Source organism: Salmo salar, chromosome 13 (assembly GCF_965601325.2).
Source record: "Salmo salar chromosome 13, fSalSal1, whole genome shotgun sequence".
Classification (NCBI taxonomy): domain Eukaryota; kingdom Metazoa; phylum Chordata; class Actinopteri; order Salmoniformes; family Salmonidae; genus Salmo; species Salmo salar.
In genome coordinates this window covers 92624719-92644107 of record NC_138303.1, presented here as the reverse complement: position 1 = coordinate 92644107, position 19389 = coordinate 92624719, and the positions used below count along the sequence as shown (strand labels likewise).

The following is a 19389-nucleotide window of genomic DNA, read 5'->3' as shown; positions in this document are numbered from 1 at the left end:
TGCAACAAATAAACTACAAATGATGTTTCCAGCCACCTCAGATTGCTCTAAATGCAGCTTCTCCGTTTCGGGAACTCTTAACTCGTTCCTGAGTTTATCCCACACCAGAGAATGGTAACGGCTCCACCCCATGGTATTAACAGGTACTACCACATCTTACCTTATGAAGGATTCAACATTTCAGCGTTTGATTCTCACAACCCTCTGTGATTAGGCTATAGGCGTATGAGTGCCTGGGTGAATGATTAACTACATACTTTATTTCCTTCCAAATCAGACTAACATCCAAATAAGTCAAATGACTCAGAGCTGACTCAACAAACGAGCGAGCCATTCAAACAAATGAATTAAATGGACTTCAATCAGTCAGAGATCAAAATGTCCTTCTGCTGAGATAGAGGTGGAAGGCAGAGATCAATAAGGTCCATATTGGATGCTTCCTGAGATGTGTGGCAACAGCCCTCTCTAAACAACCACGTGAATTAAAGCTGCAGCAGGGGATCAATAAAGACATGCAGGCAGCTGTAAAATGTAACTTGTCTTTGGTTTAATTAGTAATACAAACTGTGAAAAAAGCCATCATGGTTAGGCTCTGAAGTGTTGGGCCACAGAAGAGCTGAGTATATTGAGAGAGCTGGAAGCAAAGGAAACAGCAGATAGGAGAGACACCAATGGTGTTGTTGCAGAGTGCACTTGTTGCAGAGTGAAGTCATCGCTGAATGATGTCCTAGACGTTCAATGTCCTACTCTCCACTACTCTCCACACAACTCCAGCAGGATTTTGCGGTAATCTCCAGATGAGTCTCCCTTAACAATACAGACACACTCGGATTACTTCAAGATAACAGAACGAAATGGGCACAAATCTACATTTTAAATCATTACTCAATCTCTAGTGACCAGGGTCTCACATGGATGAAGGAATGGAGAGTCTTCCCATACGCCTTAGAGAACTCGGTCTTGATGTCCAACATGTCAATTTCAGCCCGAGCCACCATGATTCTAATCAGTACGCTGTCTGTAGTTCCCAGACCCTGAGGAGACAGGAGGGAGGGAGCTTTCAACATTCTGACAAATTCTGTCGGATAATCCACAAGTGTAGGCAGATATGCACACTTCATGGGAGAGTACGTAAAAGAAAAGGCTTCACCTTCATGGATTTGTATAACCGCTCTGCAAAGAATGCTGGCTTGTTTCGGAGACACTTCACTGCAAAAAAAATAATACAGCGATATATCAGGCATGGCAGCTGAACAAGTTTTAGTTTCAAATTAGTATTATAAACTGGGTGGTTCGAGCCCTGAATGCTGATTGGCTGACAGCCATGGTATATCAGACCGTATACCATGGATATGACAAAACATTTATTTTTACTGCTCTAATTACGTTGATAACCAGTTTATAATAGCAATAAGGCACCTCTGTGGTTTGTAGTACATGGCCAATATACCACGACTAAGTGCTGTATCCAGGCACCTTAGTTGCATCGTGCCTAAGAACAGTCCTTAGCTGTGTATATTGGCCATCTACCACACCCCTTGTGCCTTATTGCTTAATTATAGCACTGTGCCCTGTCTGGTTCAGGATACTCTTTATGTGCTTATTTTCATCAGAACTGATCTGACTCTCAGTCAAGGCTTATCCCACTTGGCACAGATGTCAGTTCAACGTCTAGTTTTTAGTTACATTTGGTTGAGTTGTCAACTAATGTGAATTCATCGTGAAATCAAGTAAAAATGTAGTTTAAAAAAATGTTGGTTAAAAGTCGGGTGGGAAAGAAAATGAAATACATTTTCCATGTTGATTCAAAGTCATCACAGTGAATTTTTCAGTTGAAATTACGTGGAAACATCGTTGATTCAACCAGTTCGACCCCCAATCGGATCTGTCTTCGGTACATTATTGCAAGAGGCAGTGAAACAAATTGGATCCATCGGACAGACCTATTGCCAGGAAAACATCCTCCAGAGAGCCAGACATCTCCCTCTTAATGCTATCCTCGATGTCCCTCCCAGAGATCTTCTGATACTCCTCAAACACTGAGGGAACGAGACAGGGGCAGAGAGATGTGGAATCACTGTTTGAATGAGTAAGCCGTAAGCGCGTTATAAAATATTTGTTCCCCAAATCACCACAAGAGGACAGCAGAACTGTGTCTGTACATTAATTTCTGTAGCAAAATCAATGTGGAAGTATATATTTTCTTTATTAAAGTAGAGCACTGTAAAGAGTAATAAACAACTTGAATGTTGCACTGAATCATAAAACAAAGGGCAAATTCGATCACTTCCCACTCCCAAAACAAGATCTAACAAACTCTATAATGTGGGGGCAATTACCTCGGAGTAGGTGGTTTCTGTTCCTCACACAGAGCACAGTGAGGAACTTGACCTCATCTGTTCCCCAACAAGCCTCCCCAGCCTCGTAGATCTCCTGAGAACCGACAGGAAAAGCATTTCACAAACCCAAAAGGACAATCTCCGAACACTGACAGATTTTGGGACATACAGTGCCTTCAGAAAGTATTCACAACCCTTTACTTTTTCCACATTTTGTTGTGTTACAAAATGGGATTTAATAGTGATTTTTTTGTCAATGATCTAAACACAAAGTGGAAGACAATTTTTAACATTTAACAAACTGTAATGTAAAAAATAAAACACTAATATATCTTGATTGGTATTCAACCCCCTGAGTCAATACATTTGGCAGCAAATATAGCTGCGAGTCTTTCTGGGTAAGTCTTTAAGAGCCTTCCACAAAAATTGTCAAAGACTCCAACCACCCTAGTCATAGAGTGTTCTCTCTGCTACCACAGGCAAGCGGTACCGGAGCACCAAGTCTAGGTCCAATAGGCTTCTAAACAGCTTCAACCCCCAAGCCATAAGACTTCTGAACATCTAATCAAATGGCTACCCAGACTATTTACATTGCCCCCCCCCCCCCCCCCCCACACACACCCTACAGCTACTCTCTGTTATCATCTATGCATAGTCACTTTAATAACTCTACCTACATACACATATTACCTCAACTAACCGGTGCCCCCACACATTGACTCTGTACCGGTACCCCCCCTGTATATAGTCTCGCTATTGTTATTTTAACTACTTGTTACTTTTATTTCTTATCTGTATTTTTTTAAACTGCATTGTAGGTTAGGGCCTTGTAAGTAAGCATTTCACTGCAAGGTCTACACCTGTTGTATTCGGTGCATATAACTAATACAATTTGATTTGACACCTGGATTGTGCAAAATTTGCCCATTATTCTTTTTAAATTTCTTCAAGCTCCGTCAAATTGGTTGTTGATCATTGTTAGACAACCATTTCCAGGTCTTGCCATAGACGTTCAAGCAGATTTAAGTAAGAACTAACTCAGCCACATGAACTGTCTTCTTTGTAAGAAACTCCAGTGTATATTTGTTATTTTTGAGGTTATTGTCCTACTGAAAGTTGATTGAACCAGGTTTTCCTCTAGAATTTTGTCTGTGCTTAGCTCCATCCCGTTTATTTTTATTATGAAAAACTCCCCAGTCCTTAACGATTACAAGCATATACATAACAGTTACCGCTATCCTTGAAAATATGGAGCGGCATGCCGTAATGTGTTGTATTCGATTTGCCCTAAACATAAAACATTGTATTCAGGACAAAAAGTGAATTGCTTTGCCACTTTTTTTGTAGTATTAATTTAGTGACTTGTTACAAACAGAACGCATGTTTTGGAATATTTTTATTCTCTACAGGCTTCCTTCTTTTCACTCTGTCAGTCAGGTTAGTAGCGTGGGGTAACTACAATGTTGCTGATCCATTCATCACAGCCATTAAACTCTAACTGTTTTAAAGTCACCATTGGCTTAATGGTGAAATCCCTGACCGGTTTCCTTCCTGTCCAGCAACTGAGTTAGAAAGGACGCCTGTAACTTTGTAGTGACTGGGTGTATTGATACACCATTCAAACTGTAATTAATAACTTCACCATGCTCAAAGGGACAGTCAATGTCTGCTGTTTTAATTTTTTACCCATCTACCAATAGCTGCCCTTATTTGCGAGGCATTGGAAAACCTCCCTGGTCTTTGTGGTTGAATCAGTGTTTGAAATTCACTGCTTGACTGAGGGACCTCATAGATAATTGTATGTGTGGGGTAGAGAGATGAGGTAGTCATTATAAATCATGTTAAACACTATTATTGCACATTGATCCTGATACCCCAGCATGACCTACTGAGTTAGACAGAGCCAGATCACCTCCTCTCTGGGTCCATATCCTCACCTTAGCATCCTGCACAGCCTGAGTCTCATTCACACTGTTGCTCTCATCTCGCCCTGCCTGTCAGTCAAAGCACAGAGGCAGAGGCCATGTTAGCAATGAGTCAGACAATGACATGATCATTACCTGTTATAAGAGACCTCTAAAAACTACAAAACATCCACTATGTGTTAAACTGTACATAACGGATGAAGTGAAGGAGGACAAACTATTTCCCATAGAACAATCCATGTACTGTAGTTCTGTTTGCTTTCCTTTGATTGTTGGAATGTGAAGGTGAACCAGGTGTGCATTTAGAGAGGTCAATACTGGAAGATTCTCACCGTGAGCAAAGAGACCAGAACCCTCTTGAACATTCCAGAAGTATCAGCCTCAATATCATCCTCCAGGCTCTTCCCATGTTCTGTCATCACATGATTGAGTAAAAATAAGTAGAAGTTATGAATGAGCTAAGACCCAGTGGTCTGACTAGGCAGTTCTAACCACAACACTTGAAACGGTTTGTGAACACCCTGTCAATAGTTTGGCAAGTAACAAAAGTTTAATATTGCTGTATAGAAAACAATAATAATTCCCATACACTCTAAAGAGGACTAGACACCGATATCTTATATCAGATTTATTCTTTATACACAGTGATCAATACTAAGGTATCGACTTGTACCATACACTGCATGTGATAAATGGGCTGCATTTACAGAGGCAGTCCAATTCGGATATTTTTTCCACTAATTGGTCTTTTGACCAATCACAGAGCTTTTTCAGAGCTGAGCTGATTGGTCAAAAGACCAAATATACAGTTGAAGTCGGAAGTTTACATACACTTAGGTTGGAGTATTTAAAACTTGTTTTTCAACCACTCTTGTTAACAAACTAAAGTTCTGGCAAGTCGGTTAGGATATCTACTTTGTGCATGACACAAGTAATTGGTCCAACAATTGCTTATTGTTTCACAATTCCAGTGGGTCCGAAGTTTACATACACTAAGTTGACTGTGCCTTTAAACAGCTTGGAAAATTCCAGAAAATGTCATGGCTTTAGAAGCTTCTGATAGGCTATTTGTCATAATTTGAGTCAATTGGAGGTGTACCTGTGGATGTATTTCAAGGCCTACCTTCAAACTCAGTGCCTCTTTGCTTGACATCATGGGAAAATCAAAAGAAATCAGCCAAGACCTCAGAAAAGAGATTGTATACCTCAACAAGTCTGGTTCATCCTGGGGAACAATTTCCAAACACCTGAAGGTACCACGTTCATCTGTACAACAATAATACGCAAGTATAAACACCATGGGACCACACAGCCGTCATACCGCTCTGGAAGGAGACGCGTTCCGTCACCTAGAGATTAATGTACTTTGGTGTGAAAAGTTCAAATTAATCCCAGAACAACAGCAAAGGACCTTGTGAAGATGCTGGAGGAAACAGGTACAAAAGTATCTATATCCACAGTAAAACGAGTCCTATATCGACATAATCTGAAAGGCCGCTCAGCAAGGAAGAAGCCACTGCTCCAAAATCGGCATAAAAAAGACAGACTACGGGTTGCAACTGCATATGGGGACGAAGATCGTACTTTTTTGGAGAAATGTCCTCTGGTCTGATGACACAGAACTAGGACTGTTTGGCCATAATGACCATCGTCATCTTTGGAGGAAAAAGGGGTACGCTTGCAAGCTGAAGAACACCATCCCAACCGTGAATAACGGGGGTGCCAGCATCATGTGGGGGTGCTTTGCTGCAGGAGGGACTAGTGCACTTCACAAAATAGATGGCATCATGATGTAGGAAAATTATTTGGATATATTGAAGCAACATCTCAAGACATTAGTCAGGAAGTTAAAGCTTGGTCGCAAATGGGTCTTCCAAATGGACAATGACCCCAAGCATACTTCCAAAGTTGTGGCAAAATGGCTTAAGGACAACAAAGTCAAGGTATTGGAGTGGCCATGACAAAGCCCTGACCTCAATCCCATTAAAAAAACTGAACTGAAAAAGCGTGTGTGAGAAAGGAGGCCTACAAACCTGACTCAGTTACACCAGCTCTGTCAGGAGGAATGGGCCAAAATTCACCCAACTTACTGTGGGAAGCTTGTGGAAGGCTACCCGAAACGTTTGACCCAAGTTAAACAATTTAATTAAAGGCAACGCTACCAAATACTAATTGAGTTTATGTAAACTTCTGACCCACTGGGAATGTGATGAAAGAAATTAAAGCTGAAATAAATCACTCTACTATTATTCTGGCATTTCACATTCTTAAAATAAAGTGGTGATCTAACTGACATAAAACAGGGAATTTTTACTCGGATTCAATGTCAGGAATTGTGTAAAACTGAGTTTAAATGTATTTGGCTAAGGTGTATGTAAACTTCCAACTTCAACTGTGTGTGTGTGTATATACACTGCTCAAAAAAATAAAGGGAACACTTAAACAACACAATGTAACTCCAAGTCAATCACACTTCTGTGAAATCAAACTGTCCACTTAGGAAGCAACACTGATTGACAATACATTTCACATGCTGTTGTGCAAATGGAATAGACAACAGGTGGAAATTACAGGCAATTAGCAAGACACCCCCAATAAAGGAGTGGTTCGGCAGGTGGTGACCACAGACCACTTCTCAGTTCTTATGCTTCCTGGCTGATGTTTTGGTCACTTTTGAATGCTGGCGGTGCTTTCACTCTAGTGGTAGCATGAGACGGAGTCTACAACCCACACAAGTGGCTCAGGTAGTGCAGCTCATCCAGGATGGCACATCAATGCGAGCTGTGGCAAGAAGGTTTGCTGTGTCTGTCAGCGTAGTGTCCAGAGCATGGAGGCGCTACCAGGAGACAGGCCAGTACATCAGGAGACGTGGAGGAGGCCGTAGGAGGGCAACAACCCAGCAGCAGGACCGCTACCTCTGTCTTTGTGCAAGGAGGAGCAGGAGGAACACTGCCAGAGCCCTGCAAAATGACCTCCAGCAGGCCACAAATGTGCATGTGTCTGCTCAAACGGTCAGAAACAGACTCCATGAGGGTGGTATGAGGGCCCGACATCCACAGGTGGGGGTTGTGCTTACAGCCAAACACCGTGCAGTACGTTTGGCATTTGCCAGAGAACACCAAGATTGGCAAATTCGCCACTGGCGCCCTGTGCTCTTCACAGATGAAGCAGGTTCACACTGAGCACGTGACAGACGTGACAGAGTCTGGAGACGCCGTGGAGAACGTTCTGCTGCCTGCAACATCCTCCAGCATGACCGGTTTGGCGGTGGGTCAGTCATGGTGTGGGGTGGCATTTCTTTGGGGGGCCGCACAGCCCTCCATGTGCTCGCCAGAGGTAGCCTGACTGCCATTAGGTACCGAGATGAGATCCTCAGACTCCTTGTGAGACCATCTGCTGGTGCGGTTGGCCCTGGGTTCCTCCTAATGCAAGACAATGCTAGACCTCATGTGGCTGGAGTGTGTCAGCAGTTCCTGCAAGAGGAAGGCATTGATGCTATGGACTGGCCCGCCCGTTCCCCAGACCTGAATCCAATTGAGCACATCATGTCTCGCTCCATCCACCAACGCCACGTTGCACCACAGACTGTCCAGGAGTTGGCGGATGCTTTAGTCCAGGTCTGGGAGGAGATCCCTCAGGAGACCATCCGCCACCTCATCAGGATCATGCCCAGGCGTTGTAGGGAGGTCATACAGGCACGTGGAGGCCACACACACTACTGAGCCTCATTTTGACTTGTTTTAAGGACATTACATCAAAGTTGGATCAGCCTGTAGTGTGGTTTTCCACTTTAATTTTGAGTGTGACTCCAAATCCAGACCTCCATGGGTTGATAAATTGGATTTCCATTGATTATTTTTGTGTGATTTTGTTGTCAGCACATTCAACTATGTAAATAAAAAGTATTTAATAAGATTATTTAATTCATTCAGATCTAGGATGTGTTATTTTAGTGTTCCCTTTATTTTTTTGAGCAGTATATATATAAATAAATCTGATTGGGCTGCCTGTTTAAACACAGCACTCTTACACAGATGAAGATTCAATACATTGCACAGAGAGGCTGTGTACTGTGATGTACCTTTCATGTAGACCTCCGTGATCGCTCTAATTTCAGCATTCGTCCTTGAGGCCAGGATATCAATGAGAGCAGCCTCCTCTGTTCCAGAACCCTAGCATTCAGTAAAAGAGATGTGGAGAGATATGTAAATACTTCATTGAGTAATGTGAGACAACACATTATGGGTGGTGGATGAGGTGAATAGCCCCATACAATGTCAATAGCTCTGAGACGTACAGTATTGAAAAGTGTTACATATTGTGACGGTCTCCCTGGCAGTAATAACCTCTGACCTTTATAGCCGTCCTCAGCTCGTAAGCGTCATACTTAGGAGCGATCATCAGGAGGCCCAGCACCACTTTCTCAATGTTCCCCGTCAGCTCTCCCTGCAGATCATCTGCCAGGTCCTACAGGGGCATTACACATAGACATTTAAAATGGGTCCAATGGACACAATCCCCTGCCTACTGCTCAACTCAGCATTCACGATTTCTCCAATACACTCATATCTCAGATTGTTTAACCTAGCACATTCTAGATACAATTCAACTGCCAGAAGGGTGTGGCTGCAGAGGAGTTGAACACACGACACAGCTAGTAAAGAGTGACCTCGTCTGTCTGGGCGTCCCCACACACTGTATGTCTCCCTGTTTCTGAACATGAGGATTCCACTAGCAATATTTGCCCTTCCCTTTGGCAAGCATTCTCATTCAACCATGGGTCTAGATAACTTTAATTTATTTTACCCCCCAATTCCGATCTTTTCTCATCGCTGCAACTCCCCAACGGGCTCAGTAGGCGAAGGTCGAGTCATGCGTCCTCCGAAACACTGTTCACCTGAGGATCGAGATCAGCCTGCAGGTGCCCGGCCCGCCACATGGAGTCGCTAGTTTGCCTTCCTTGACTCAATACACCTAAATTGCTTAATCTGTCATCTGACATTGTGGACCTGAGATACGTTTTCACCAGCTTTAGTGCAGAAAAACTCAGTTCACAAGAAGCAGTACTAACAGGGATTGAAACAGCCATCTTGCACAGTTTAAAGAGCTCAAAGAAAACTTCTTTATAAGGCTCAATGAATAATGCCAGCTCTAGTACACTGGAGGGTCTCTGCATGCCACTATGTATTTTCCTTTCTAAAATTCTTCTGAACTGATCTAGTTCATGCCCCAAGTCCTCAATATTGGATTCATACATTCTAGCAAATGGAAACAGGGACTTCTCTTTGAGAAACACATCACTTGTAGGGTTTAGAGTTTGGATGCCATTCATTATGTCACAGTTTTTGCTAGGGAACCTTCTGTTAAGCTCATGGAGCATATGATCTAAAACAGGGTAGAAAAGGGTTGTACGAAAACTGCCTTTTTCTTGTTCTGAATCTGACCCACTGTACTGAGTACACAGTCTCCATTAAACTGAGAGCTTAGCTTTTTTGGTCATTTTGCAGGGGGGTGTATTGCAGTATCACATTGCTCAGCTGTGTTCAACACTTCATTCCATAGGTCATCAAAAAATGACTCATCCCTGTAGTCATTGAACGTTTGAACTAAGGCTTCAACTAAATCAACAGCGTTTGACAGGTCAAGTGATGAAGACTGTAGCATATCTGATAGAATTTCTTACAACTTCTGAATAGAAAAAAATAAAAAAATAAAACCTTGCTGATGCATGTGGTACAATACTGTTGTGTTCCGCCTAAAGTCGTCCCTCTAGAAAATGTGTGGGTTAAATTAGTGTTCCACGTTGCCACTGTCTAATAATGGATGTAAAAAAAGAACGATTACAATGATTAGTTATGTAAAGATTATTTCATACTCCACATTTAGGGGGGCCATAAGGGGGTCCAAAATTGTTGTCACAGGGGCACTGGTCCCCCCCAGAACCGCTAGTGCCGAAAGGTTGCTGATAAGGTGAAAAAGCTGTTGATGTGCCCTTGAGGGGCGCTGTTCATAATGGCTGAGACATCGTTTCAGGGAGAGTGACATATGCAAAAAACACATTAACAATTCACACATATAAATTCCACACTTGTACATGTGAAATAGGACAGATAAGCACCCACCAGTAGAGTAAACATTGATCAGACTTCCCTTTCGGTTTTAAATGTCGAGTTAAGCTAACATGTCACTCTGTAATCTTCCTACTTCACTTAAACACACAATGCAGTATCCTGACTGAAACAGGTCTTCAACCCTCATGAGGAGTATTATCCACATAATCTTTGAAGGTAGATAATCCTCTCTCTATCCTCTGCCCACAACACCATCTGTTTGTAAGAGTTAATGATGAACCGGAGGCACCAACTGTGAGCACAACGTCAACATTAACACCAGACACCACCACACCCATAGTAACACACAAAACCACACACCTGGAACGAAGATGATAAATGTAACTATTTACACAATCCTTGCATACTCCTGCCATGCACTTGAACTATATCTAATATAAGAATATCTAAATAGTCTTCCTCGATTACTGGAGCTGGCATTGTTTGGCTTTGGAAAATGTAAAAATAGTCTGATAATTCAAACTGGGATATGAGAAATGTCATAAACAAAGGTATTGTCCATTGCCTTTGACAGGTGCGTCACTCCTATGCAGCGGTCTTCGTCCCTCAACCAGCGCAGGGGGATTCGTCGTGCTATCTGATATAAGTAAAAATTAACACTTATTACCTTCCCCACAGTCAGCTTGTAAGCCTCCTTGATGCTTTGCCTCTGAGCAATGGTACGACGTGCCAGGACCTCAATGACAGCTGCCTCATCAGTGCCTATAAGAAAACATCAGAGTAACATTACTGTATACCTTCGCATTATAATGCTGCATTATAAGATAAAATAACTTGCTATTGACAAAACAGCATCAATCACCATTGCAATTAAGAATACAATATTTCACACATTAACATTGGTTGAGATGTCAATGTTAAAACTTGACACTGACAGAACTTTGACATTAAATGGCACTCGTCCATAGTGTGGCTGCATTTTCAATAGAAATAATGGACAGAAATATCTCCCTGATATCACAGTTATAAAGCGCTCAACCAGAGTTCAACATGAATGCTGAACTGACACATTTCCTGTTTCCAAGCTGCTCCCCTTGGTCCCATGGGCATAGCTGTTTCTCGACGAATGTGCCATTGGTTTCTAATACATCTCACATTAGAGTAAGGTGAAGCATCAGCATTCCAAACATGGTGCCAAGATTCACCCATTTAGAGACAAATTGTGCAGGCTTTATACTATTGTACAGGCTTTTCTTATTTTTTTTAAAGAAAAAAAACAGTGTTTTTTTTCTTACAATGGTCATAGTTCTTTCTGCATTGCACAGCATAGAGACCGGTACAGATCCACAATATACACAGTACCAATCAAAGGTTTGGACACACCTACTCATTCAAGGGTTTTAATATATTTTTACTATTTTCTACATTGTAGAATAATAGTGAAGACATTACAATTATGAAATAAGACATATGGAATCATGTAGTAATCCAAAACGTGTTAAACAAAACATATTATATATATTTTGGATTCTTCAAAGTAGCCACACTGCCTTGATGACAGCTTTGCACAGTCTTGGCATTCTCTCAACCAGCTTCACCTGGAATGCTTCTCCAACCGTCTTGAAGGAGTTCCCACATATGCTGAGCACTTGTTAGCGCGTTTCCTTCCCTCTGCGGTCAGACTCATCCCAAACTATCTCAAATGGATTGAGGTTGGGTGTTTGTGGAGGCCAGGTCATCTGATGCAGCACTCCATCACTCTCCTTCTTGGTCAAATAGCCCTTACACAGCCTGGAGGTGTGTTGGGTCATTGTAGTGGTTTCTTTGCAGCAATTCGACCATGAAGGCCTGATTCACACAGTCTCCTCTGAACAGTTGATGTGTGTCTGTTACTTGAACTCTGTGAAGCATTTATTTGGGCTGCAATTTCTGAGGCTAGTGACTCTAATGAACTCACCCTCTGCAGCAGAGGTAACTCTGGGTCTTTCTTTCCTTTGGTGGTCCTCATGAGAGCCAGTTTCATCATAGCGTTTGATGGTTTTTGCGACTGCACTTGAAGAAACTTTCAAAGTTCTTGAAATTTTCCGAATTGACTGACCTTCACGTCTTAAAGTAATGATGGACTGTCGTTTTCTCTTTGTTTATTTGAGCTGTTGTTGGCATAATATGGACTTGGTCTTTTACCAAATATGTCTATATTCTGTATACCAACACTACCTTGACACAACACAACTGATTGGCTCAAATGCATTAAGAAGGAAAGAAATTCCACAAATTAACTTTTAAGAAGGCACACCTGTTCCAGGTGACTACCTCATGATGCTGGTTGAGAGAATGCCAAGAGTGTATAAAGCTGTCATCAAGGCAAAGGGTGGCGACTTTGAAGAATTTGAAATATAAAATGTATTTTGATTTGTTTAACACTTTTTTGGTTACTACATGATTCAATGTGTGGTATTTGACCGTTTTGATGTCTTCACTATTATTCTACAATGTAGAAAATAATTTGGAATGGTACTGTGCATCAGCAAGGCAACGATAATGCAATCCTAAATTTCAAATAGAACAAGAGAAAGGCAAAATACTGTAAAGGCTACGGATGAGTCAAGTATACTGGAGTGCAGAAAGAAAGTACTCTCAGGGCACAATTAGAGAAATGGAAAGTACAGGAACTACCGTCTGTATTGAGGTCTAGAACAAATACAAATTGTGACTGCACTTATAGTGCCTTCGGAAATAATTCAGACCCCCTGACCTTTTCCACATTATTACTTTTGAATTAAATAAACAATTTCCTCAGCAATCTACACATACTCTATAAAGACAAAGTGAAAACAGGTTTAGAAATTTTAGCAAATATATTAAAAACAAAAATACCTTATTCGTGTAAGTATTCAGACACTTTGCTATGAAATTTGAAATTGAGCTCAGGTACAGTTGAAGTCGGAAGTTCACATACACTTAGGTTGGAGTCATTAAAACTATTTTTTTAACCATGCCAAATTTCCTGTTCACAGATTATTTCACTGTGTCACAATTCCAAAGGGCCAGAAGTTACATACATTAATTTGACTGTGCCTTGAATCAGCTTGGAAAATCCCAGAAAATTATGTCATGGCTTTAGAAGCTTCTGATAGGCTAACTGGCATCATTTGAGTCAATTGGAGGTGTACCTGTGGATGTATTTCAATTTCCAAATGCCTGAAGGTACCACGTTCATCTGTACAAACAATAGTATGCAAGTATAAACATCATGGGCGCACGCAGCCGTCATACCGCTCAGGAAGGAGACGTGTTCTGTCTCCTAGAGATGAACATACTTTGGTGCGAAAAGTGCAAATCCCAGAAAAACAGCAAAGGACCTTGTGAAGATGCTGGAGGAAACAGGTACAAAAGTATCTATATCCACAGTAAAACAAGTCCTATATCGACATAACCTGAAAGTTCGCTCAGCAAGGAAGAAGCCACTGCTCCAAAACCGCCATAAAAAAGACAGACTACGGTTTGCAACTGCACATGGGGATAAAGATCGTACTTTTTGGAGAAATGCCCTCTGGTCTGATGAAACAAAAATAGAACTGTTTGGCCATAATGACCATCGTTATCTTTGGAGGAAAAAGGGGGACGCTTGCAAGACGAAGAACACCATCCCAACCGTGAAGCACGGTGGTGGTGGCATCATGTTGAGGGGTGCTTTGCTGCAGGAGGGACTGGTGCACTTCCCAAAATAGATAGCATCATGAGGTAGGAAAATTATGTGGATATATTGAAGCAACATCTCAAGACATCAGTCAGGAAGTTAAAGCTTGGTCACAAATGGGTCTTCCAAATAGACAATGACCCCAAGCATCCTTCCAAAGTTGTGGCAAAATGGCTTAAGGACAACAACGTCATGGTATTGGAGTGGCCATCACAAAGCCCTGACCTCAATCCTATAGAACATTTGTGGGCAGAACTGAAAAAGTGTGTGCAAGCAAGGAGGCCTGGAGAAAACCTGGCACCATCCCTATGGTGAAGCAGGGTGGGGATGTTTTTCAGCGGCAGGGACTGGGAGACTAGTTTGGAATGAGGCAAAGATGAACAGAGCAAAGTACAGAGAGATCCTTGATGAAAACCTGCTCCAGAGCACTCAGGACCTCAGACTGGGGTGAAGGTTCACCCTCCAACAGGACAACTCATTCCAAGCTAGTCTCCCAGTCCCTGCCGCTGAAAAACATCCCCACCATAGGGATAGTGCCATGTTTCCTCCAAATGTGACGCTTGGTATTCACGCCAAAGAGTTCAATCTTGGTTTCATCAAACCAGAGAATCTTGTTTCTCATGGTCTGAAGTCTTTAGGTGCCTTTTGGCAAACTCCAAGCAGGCTGTCCTGTGTCTTTTACTGAATAGTGGCTTTCTTTTGGCCACTCTACCATAAAGGCCTAAATGGTGGAGTGCTGCAGAAATGGTTGTCCTTCTGGAAGGTTCTCCCAACTCCACAGAGGAGCTCTCTTGGTCACTCTGACAGAGCTCCTCTGTGGAGTTGGGTAAACCCTCCAGAAGGACAACCATTTCCAATGAATTTATTGAAACACAGGGGAGGATGGAGCGCAGGCCAGGTGAAGCTCGGGCAGGCAGGAAACCAGGTGCCGAGGCTGAGGCTGGAGCGAGACGGGTTGGGACAGGGTAAGAAGATCCAGAGCGGAATCCAAGGGAGAAGTAGAGTGGGGAATCCAGGGCAGAGTAGCAGGATAAGGAGACGTGAGACTGGAGACAGGGACCAGAGTCAGAGCGAGCAGAATGAGCAGAGATTACGATCTGGCAGTGTGGAAGTGGCAGGACTGAGTATTTGTAGAGGTCTTGATTATGGAACAGGTTGCAGCTGGTGGGGATCTGCTCTGACTCCAGCACACCTGTCTCCGCCCATGCAATCACACACACACACACAGAGAGACAGAGAGAGAGACAGAGAGAGAGACAGAGAAAGAGAGAGCACTGGGGGAGTGGCGGCAGGTCAAGGAGACACAGGATGAGCAGTAGAGGGCGTGGCAGGAGCAGATGTAACAACAACGACCCTAAGCACAGAGCCAAGACAACGCAGGAGTGGCTTTGGGACAAGTCTCAATGTCCTTGAGCGGCCCAGCCAGAGCCAGTACTTGAACCTGATCTAACATCTCTGGAGAGACCTGAAAATAGCTTTGCAGCAACGCTTCCCATTCAACCTGACAGAGCTTGAGAGGATTTGCAGAGACAAATAGGAGAAACTCCTCAAATACAGGTGTTCCAAGCTTTGTAGCATCATACCCAAGAAGACTCGAGGCTGTAATCGCTTCCAAAGGTTCTTCAACAAAGTCCTGAGTAAAGGGTCTGAATACTTATGTAAATGTGATATTTCAGTGATATTTTTTAAATAAATTTGATAAAATATCTAAATACCAGTTTTTGCTTTGTCTTTGTGGTGTACTGTGTGTAGATTGATGAGGAAAGAAAGCTATTTAATCAATTTTAGAATAAGGCTGTAACCTAACAAACTGTGGAAAAAGTCAAGGGATCTGAATACTTTCCGAAGGCACTGCATAGCATACTGTATAACAGGAAGGTAGGTTTTGGCTTTCATGGAAAGTACAAACTATTTTAGGATATAACGCTTTCTGAGAAGAAAAAAAGTGATACTAACGCACACATCCGACTTATCTGACACCTCATTACGGTCACTCACCAGCCCCCTTCATGGCTCCTCTCAGACGGTTCACATCCTCCTCTACATTGAAAGCAGCGGCTTCAACCACGGTTCCACGGTTGCCAATCTACAGTAGGAGAAATGTATATGGCATACGTTTAAACAGCCCATGCATTGGTATCGCAGTCACTCTCCCACTCCCTTGTAGTTTGAGACATAGGCTATGGGTACACACACGCACAAGCATACACATCTCAAAAGGTTCAGTAACAGTGATACATGTATTTTCTATATCTACCACAGGAGGTTGGTGGCACCTTAATTGGGGAGGATGGGCTCGTGGTAATGGCTGGAGCGGAATGCTACATGTTTGATGCCATTTCATGCGCTCCATTCCAGCCATTATTATGAGCCGTCCTCCCCTCAGCAGCCTCCACTGGTATCTACTGTTTACAGTGTATGCTAGACTACCTCGTCTGCTCTATGGCTGATATTTTCAAAAAGCAGGCTTGTCAGTTGGCCACAGTAGTAAGGATTGTGTTTTTAGGGCCTATTTCCGTCACCCATCTTTATGCAAACTTGAATGAATATACTGTTGATAGAGCATCTACCCCCAAGCTATAAGACTGCAGAACAATTCATCAAATGGCCATCCGGACTATTTACATTGACTCCCCCTTTGTTTTTACACTGCTGCTACTCACTGTTTATTATCTATGCGTAGTCACTTTACCCCTGCAGTACCTACATGTAGAAATGACCTTGACTAAGCTGTAAATATTTTCTTAATTCTATTTCTTTAACTGCATTGTTGGTTAAAGGCTTGTAAGTACGCATTTCACGGTAAGGTCTACACCGGTTGTATTCGGCGTATGTAACAAATACAATTTTATAAGAAAATAAACTCCAAGACTACGCAAACAAAACCTAATTCAAATGTGAGCATGCATGCAAATGTATGAAAATGTTGACCACTATCATTCCTAGTCCAGTCACACACGTTGGGTGCTGGGACTTACCGCTGCCATTGTAGAGTTTCAAAACTTAATCAAGAGAGATGGGAAAGCTATGAAAAGAAAAATTGTTATTACTTCTTAGGATTCTTAGTAATGCGTTCTTTATTGAACAATGTGGTGAGCTTTGAAAGCAGATGAAACAGCATTGCTCTCTCATTAATACTGTATGCAGTTGTGAAAAGTTTAGTAAAAATACTTTAAAGTACTACTGATATCATTTTTTGGGGTATCTGTATTTGACTATTTATATATTTTAAAAACTTTTACTTCATTACATTCCTAAAGAAAGTAATGTACATTTTACTCCATATATTTTTCCTGACACCAAAAATTACTGGTCACATTTTGAATGCTTAGCACGACAGAAAATGGTCCAATTCACACACTTATCAAGTCATCCCTACTGCCTCTCATCTGGCGGACTCACTAAACACAAATGCTTCATTTGTAAATGATGTCTGAGTGTTGGAGTGTGCCCCTGGCTATCCATAAATTTAAAAAACAAGAAGATTGTGCCATCTGGTTTTCCTAATTCAAGGAATTTTAAATTATTCAGACCTTGACTTTTGATACTGAAGTATATTTTAGCAATTACATTTACTTTTGATACTAAAGTATATTTAAAACCAAATACTTTTAGACTTTTCCTCAAGTAGTATTTTGCTGGGGGACTTTCACTTGAGTCATTTTCTATTAAGATATGTTTACTTTTACTCAAGTGTGACAATTGGATACTTTTTCCACTACTGACTGTGTGCGATTACCCAAAACACATTTCATCATCCAGTCTTCCCAATCTTCACAGGTCAACTAATTACACACACACACGCCTGTAATTACACTACTCAGTAAGAGAGGGCCAGTGGGTATTTAGCTAGTGTTCCATTCCAAGAGACCTGCTTTACCCACTGAAACAATTGGCTCACAACCGTTCCCCGAAAGTCCAATTGAGACAAAATACATCAGTCTCTGGGCAGGGCATATTGCCTCAGGCGGTCACTAGTTTACGTTGATAATTATTCTAATAACATAGGGAGCCTACAATCTTTATAGTCCCACTTCAAATGGAAAAATATATATTTTAGTCCAGGGGTGTTATCCGTATTGTGCCGCTGGAACATTAGCCAAGGATAACAACTATTTCACTGTGTACATCTGGTCCGTTAAGCCTGCTGCGTTATGTTAGTTTGGGGTGAAAATACCTGGGTACAATAAGAACCCTTTTGACATCTGCCTCTGTCCCACTGCCACATCAAAACATTAGAAATAGGCTACTAGATATACAGTACATTCTTTCAATATGATCACCCCTGCACATTATGCGGATAATGCTGATGGTGTATTTAGAGCACCTTTTACGTCAAAATGACCATTAGCCCACTGGAGTAAATGCAACCAATGAAATGCAGTTCACAAAATGACCACTACGCAGGCACTACAAATCTTTCGTAAATATAGGTAAATATGGAGACATTGTTACCCAACACAGTTCTTATAATTAGTTTGTTAGTTGTTTCCAAGTTCCACTGATTGTGAGTGTAATGTTAAGGATCAATTAAATCAACCCAACAATAGGTCTCAGGAAGCGATGTCTGTCAGCTGGCGGCCAGCAATGGAAGAATAACTTCTGAGGTTTAGTTTATGTTCGAGACACACCCTTGAATGTGTCAGAAATAATATTCTAACGCTTCGAGTAAAACAAAAAAAAAGAAAACACGAATCTATAGCTTATTTGTGCCTATTTTAACCTCATCCTAAAATGACAGTAAAATATTTACTTACAAATGAGGAAGAATGGAGTTGTGACAAAACGGAACTCTTCGGAGAACGGAACGTCGGCTTTAAAACGCAGCCCAGTGGCTGACACAGAAAGGTTTTCGGTCCCACCCCTTTATACTTACACTAGCGCAGGTCACATTATATTTCACATCTCTCTTATTAATGGTACCTTGGCCTTTTGCTTACCACCTAGATCTCTCTGCAACAGACTTATTGTATTTTATTTATATTATGCTTCAAGAGGACAAATAGCCAGTCATCCCATATACTAGAATGGAATATACAAATAGGGAAAAAAGTTAATTTCATTAACCAGGTTCCCATCCAACCATTTCATGCGGATGAATTACCTGACGCATGGAAAAGTGATGTAAACATGATATGCCGGTACAATTGATAAATTGTTGGATCTTTGTGTCGGTGAAATGAATAATGTGAGAATGGCGGTGGAAACGCCTTTATGCGCAAATATTGATATAATAACCAGAAGTAATAGTGGAGTCACGCGATGATATGATGTGTTGTTAATTGGGAGAGAGGTATTGCTTTATTTGTATTTCAAACCAGGTTTGCGGAAGGTTTTCAGACCCTTTTTGTTGG

General features: G+C 41.8%; 1 protein-coding gene across 1 annotated transcript; it reads right to left on the bottom strand.

The window, feature by feature from the left end:
- Window positions 1-525: 525 nt before the first annotated feature.
- On the bottom strand, window positions 526-18889 carry LOC106568236 (annexin A4). Its single transcript, XM_014138401.3, has 13 exons — window positions 18793-18889; window positions 17014-17060; window positions 16034-16121; window positions 11003-11097; window positions 8618-8731; window positions 8346-8436; window positions 4597-4676; window positions 4277-4333; window positions 2340-2433; window positions 1944-2039; window positions 1151-1209; window positions 912-1034; window positions 526-807 (listed from the first exon to the last, which is right to left on the bottom strand). Exons 2-13 carry the CDS (start codon window positions 17020-17022, stop codon window positions 754-756), a joined length of 960 nt encoding a protein of 319 aa, XP_013993876.1. The 5' UTR covers window positions 17023-17060; window positions 18793-18889; the 3' UTR covers window positions 526-753.
- Between the last annotated feature and the right edge of the window lie 500 nt (window positions 18890-19389).

Excerpts from the sequence above, each read along its gene's own strand:
- LOC106568236 (XM_014138401.3), bottom strand. Across the intron at positions 2,434-4,276 it reads AGGCTGTGCAGGATGCTAAG|GAGATCTACGAGGCTGGGGA; the intron begins GTGAGGATATGG and ends GTCGGTTCTCAG. Across the intron at positions 2,040-2,339 it reads CAGAAACCACCTACTCCGAG|TGTTTGAGGAGTATCAGAAG; the intron begins GTAATTGCCCCC and ends TCGTTCCCTCAG.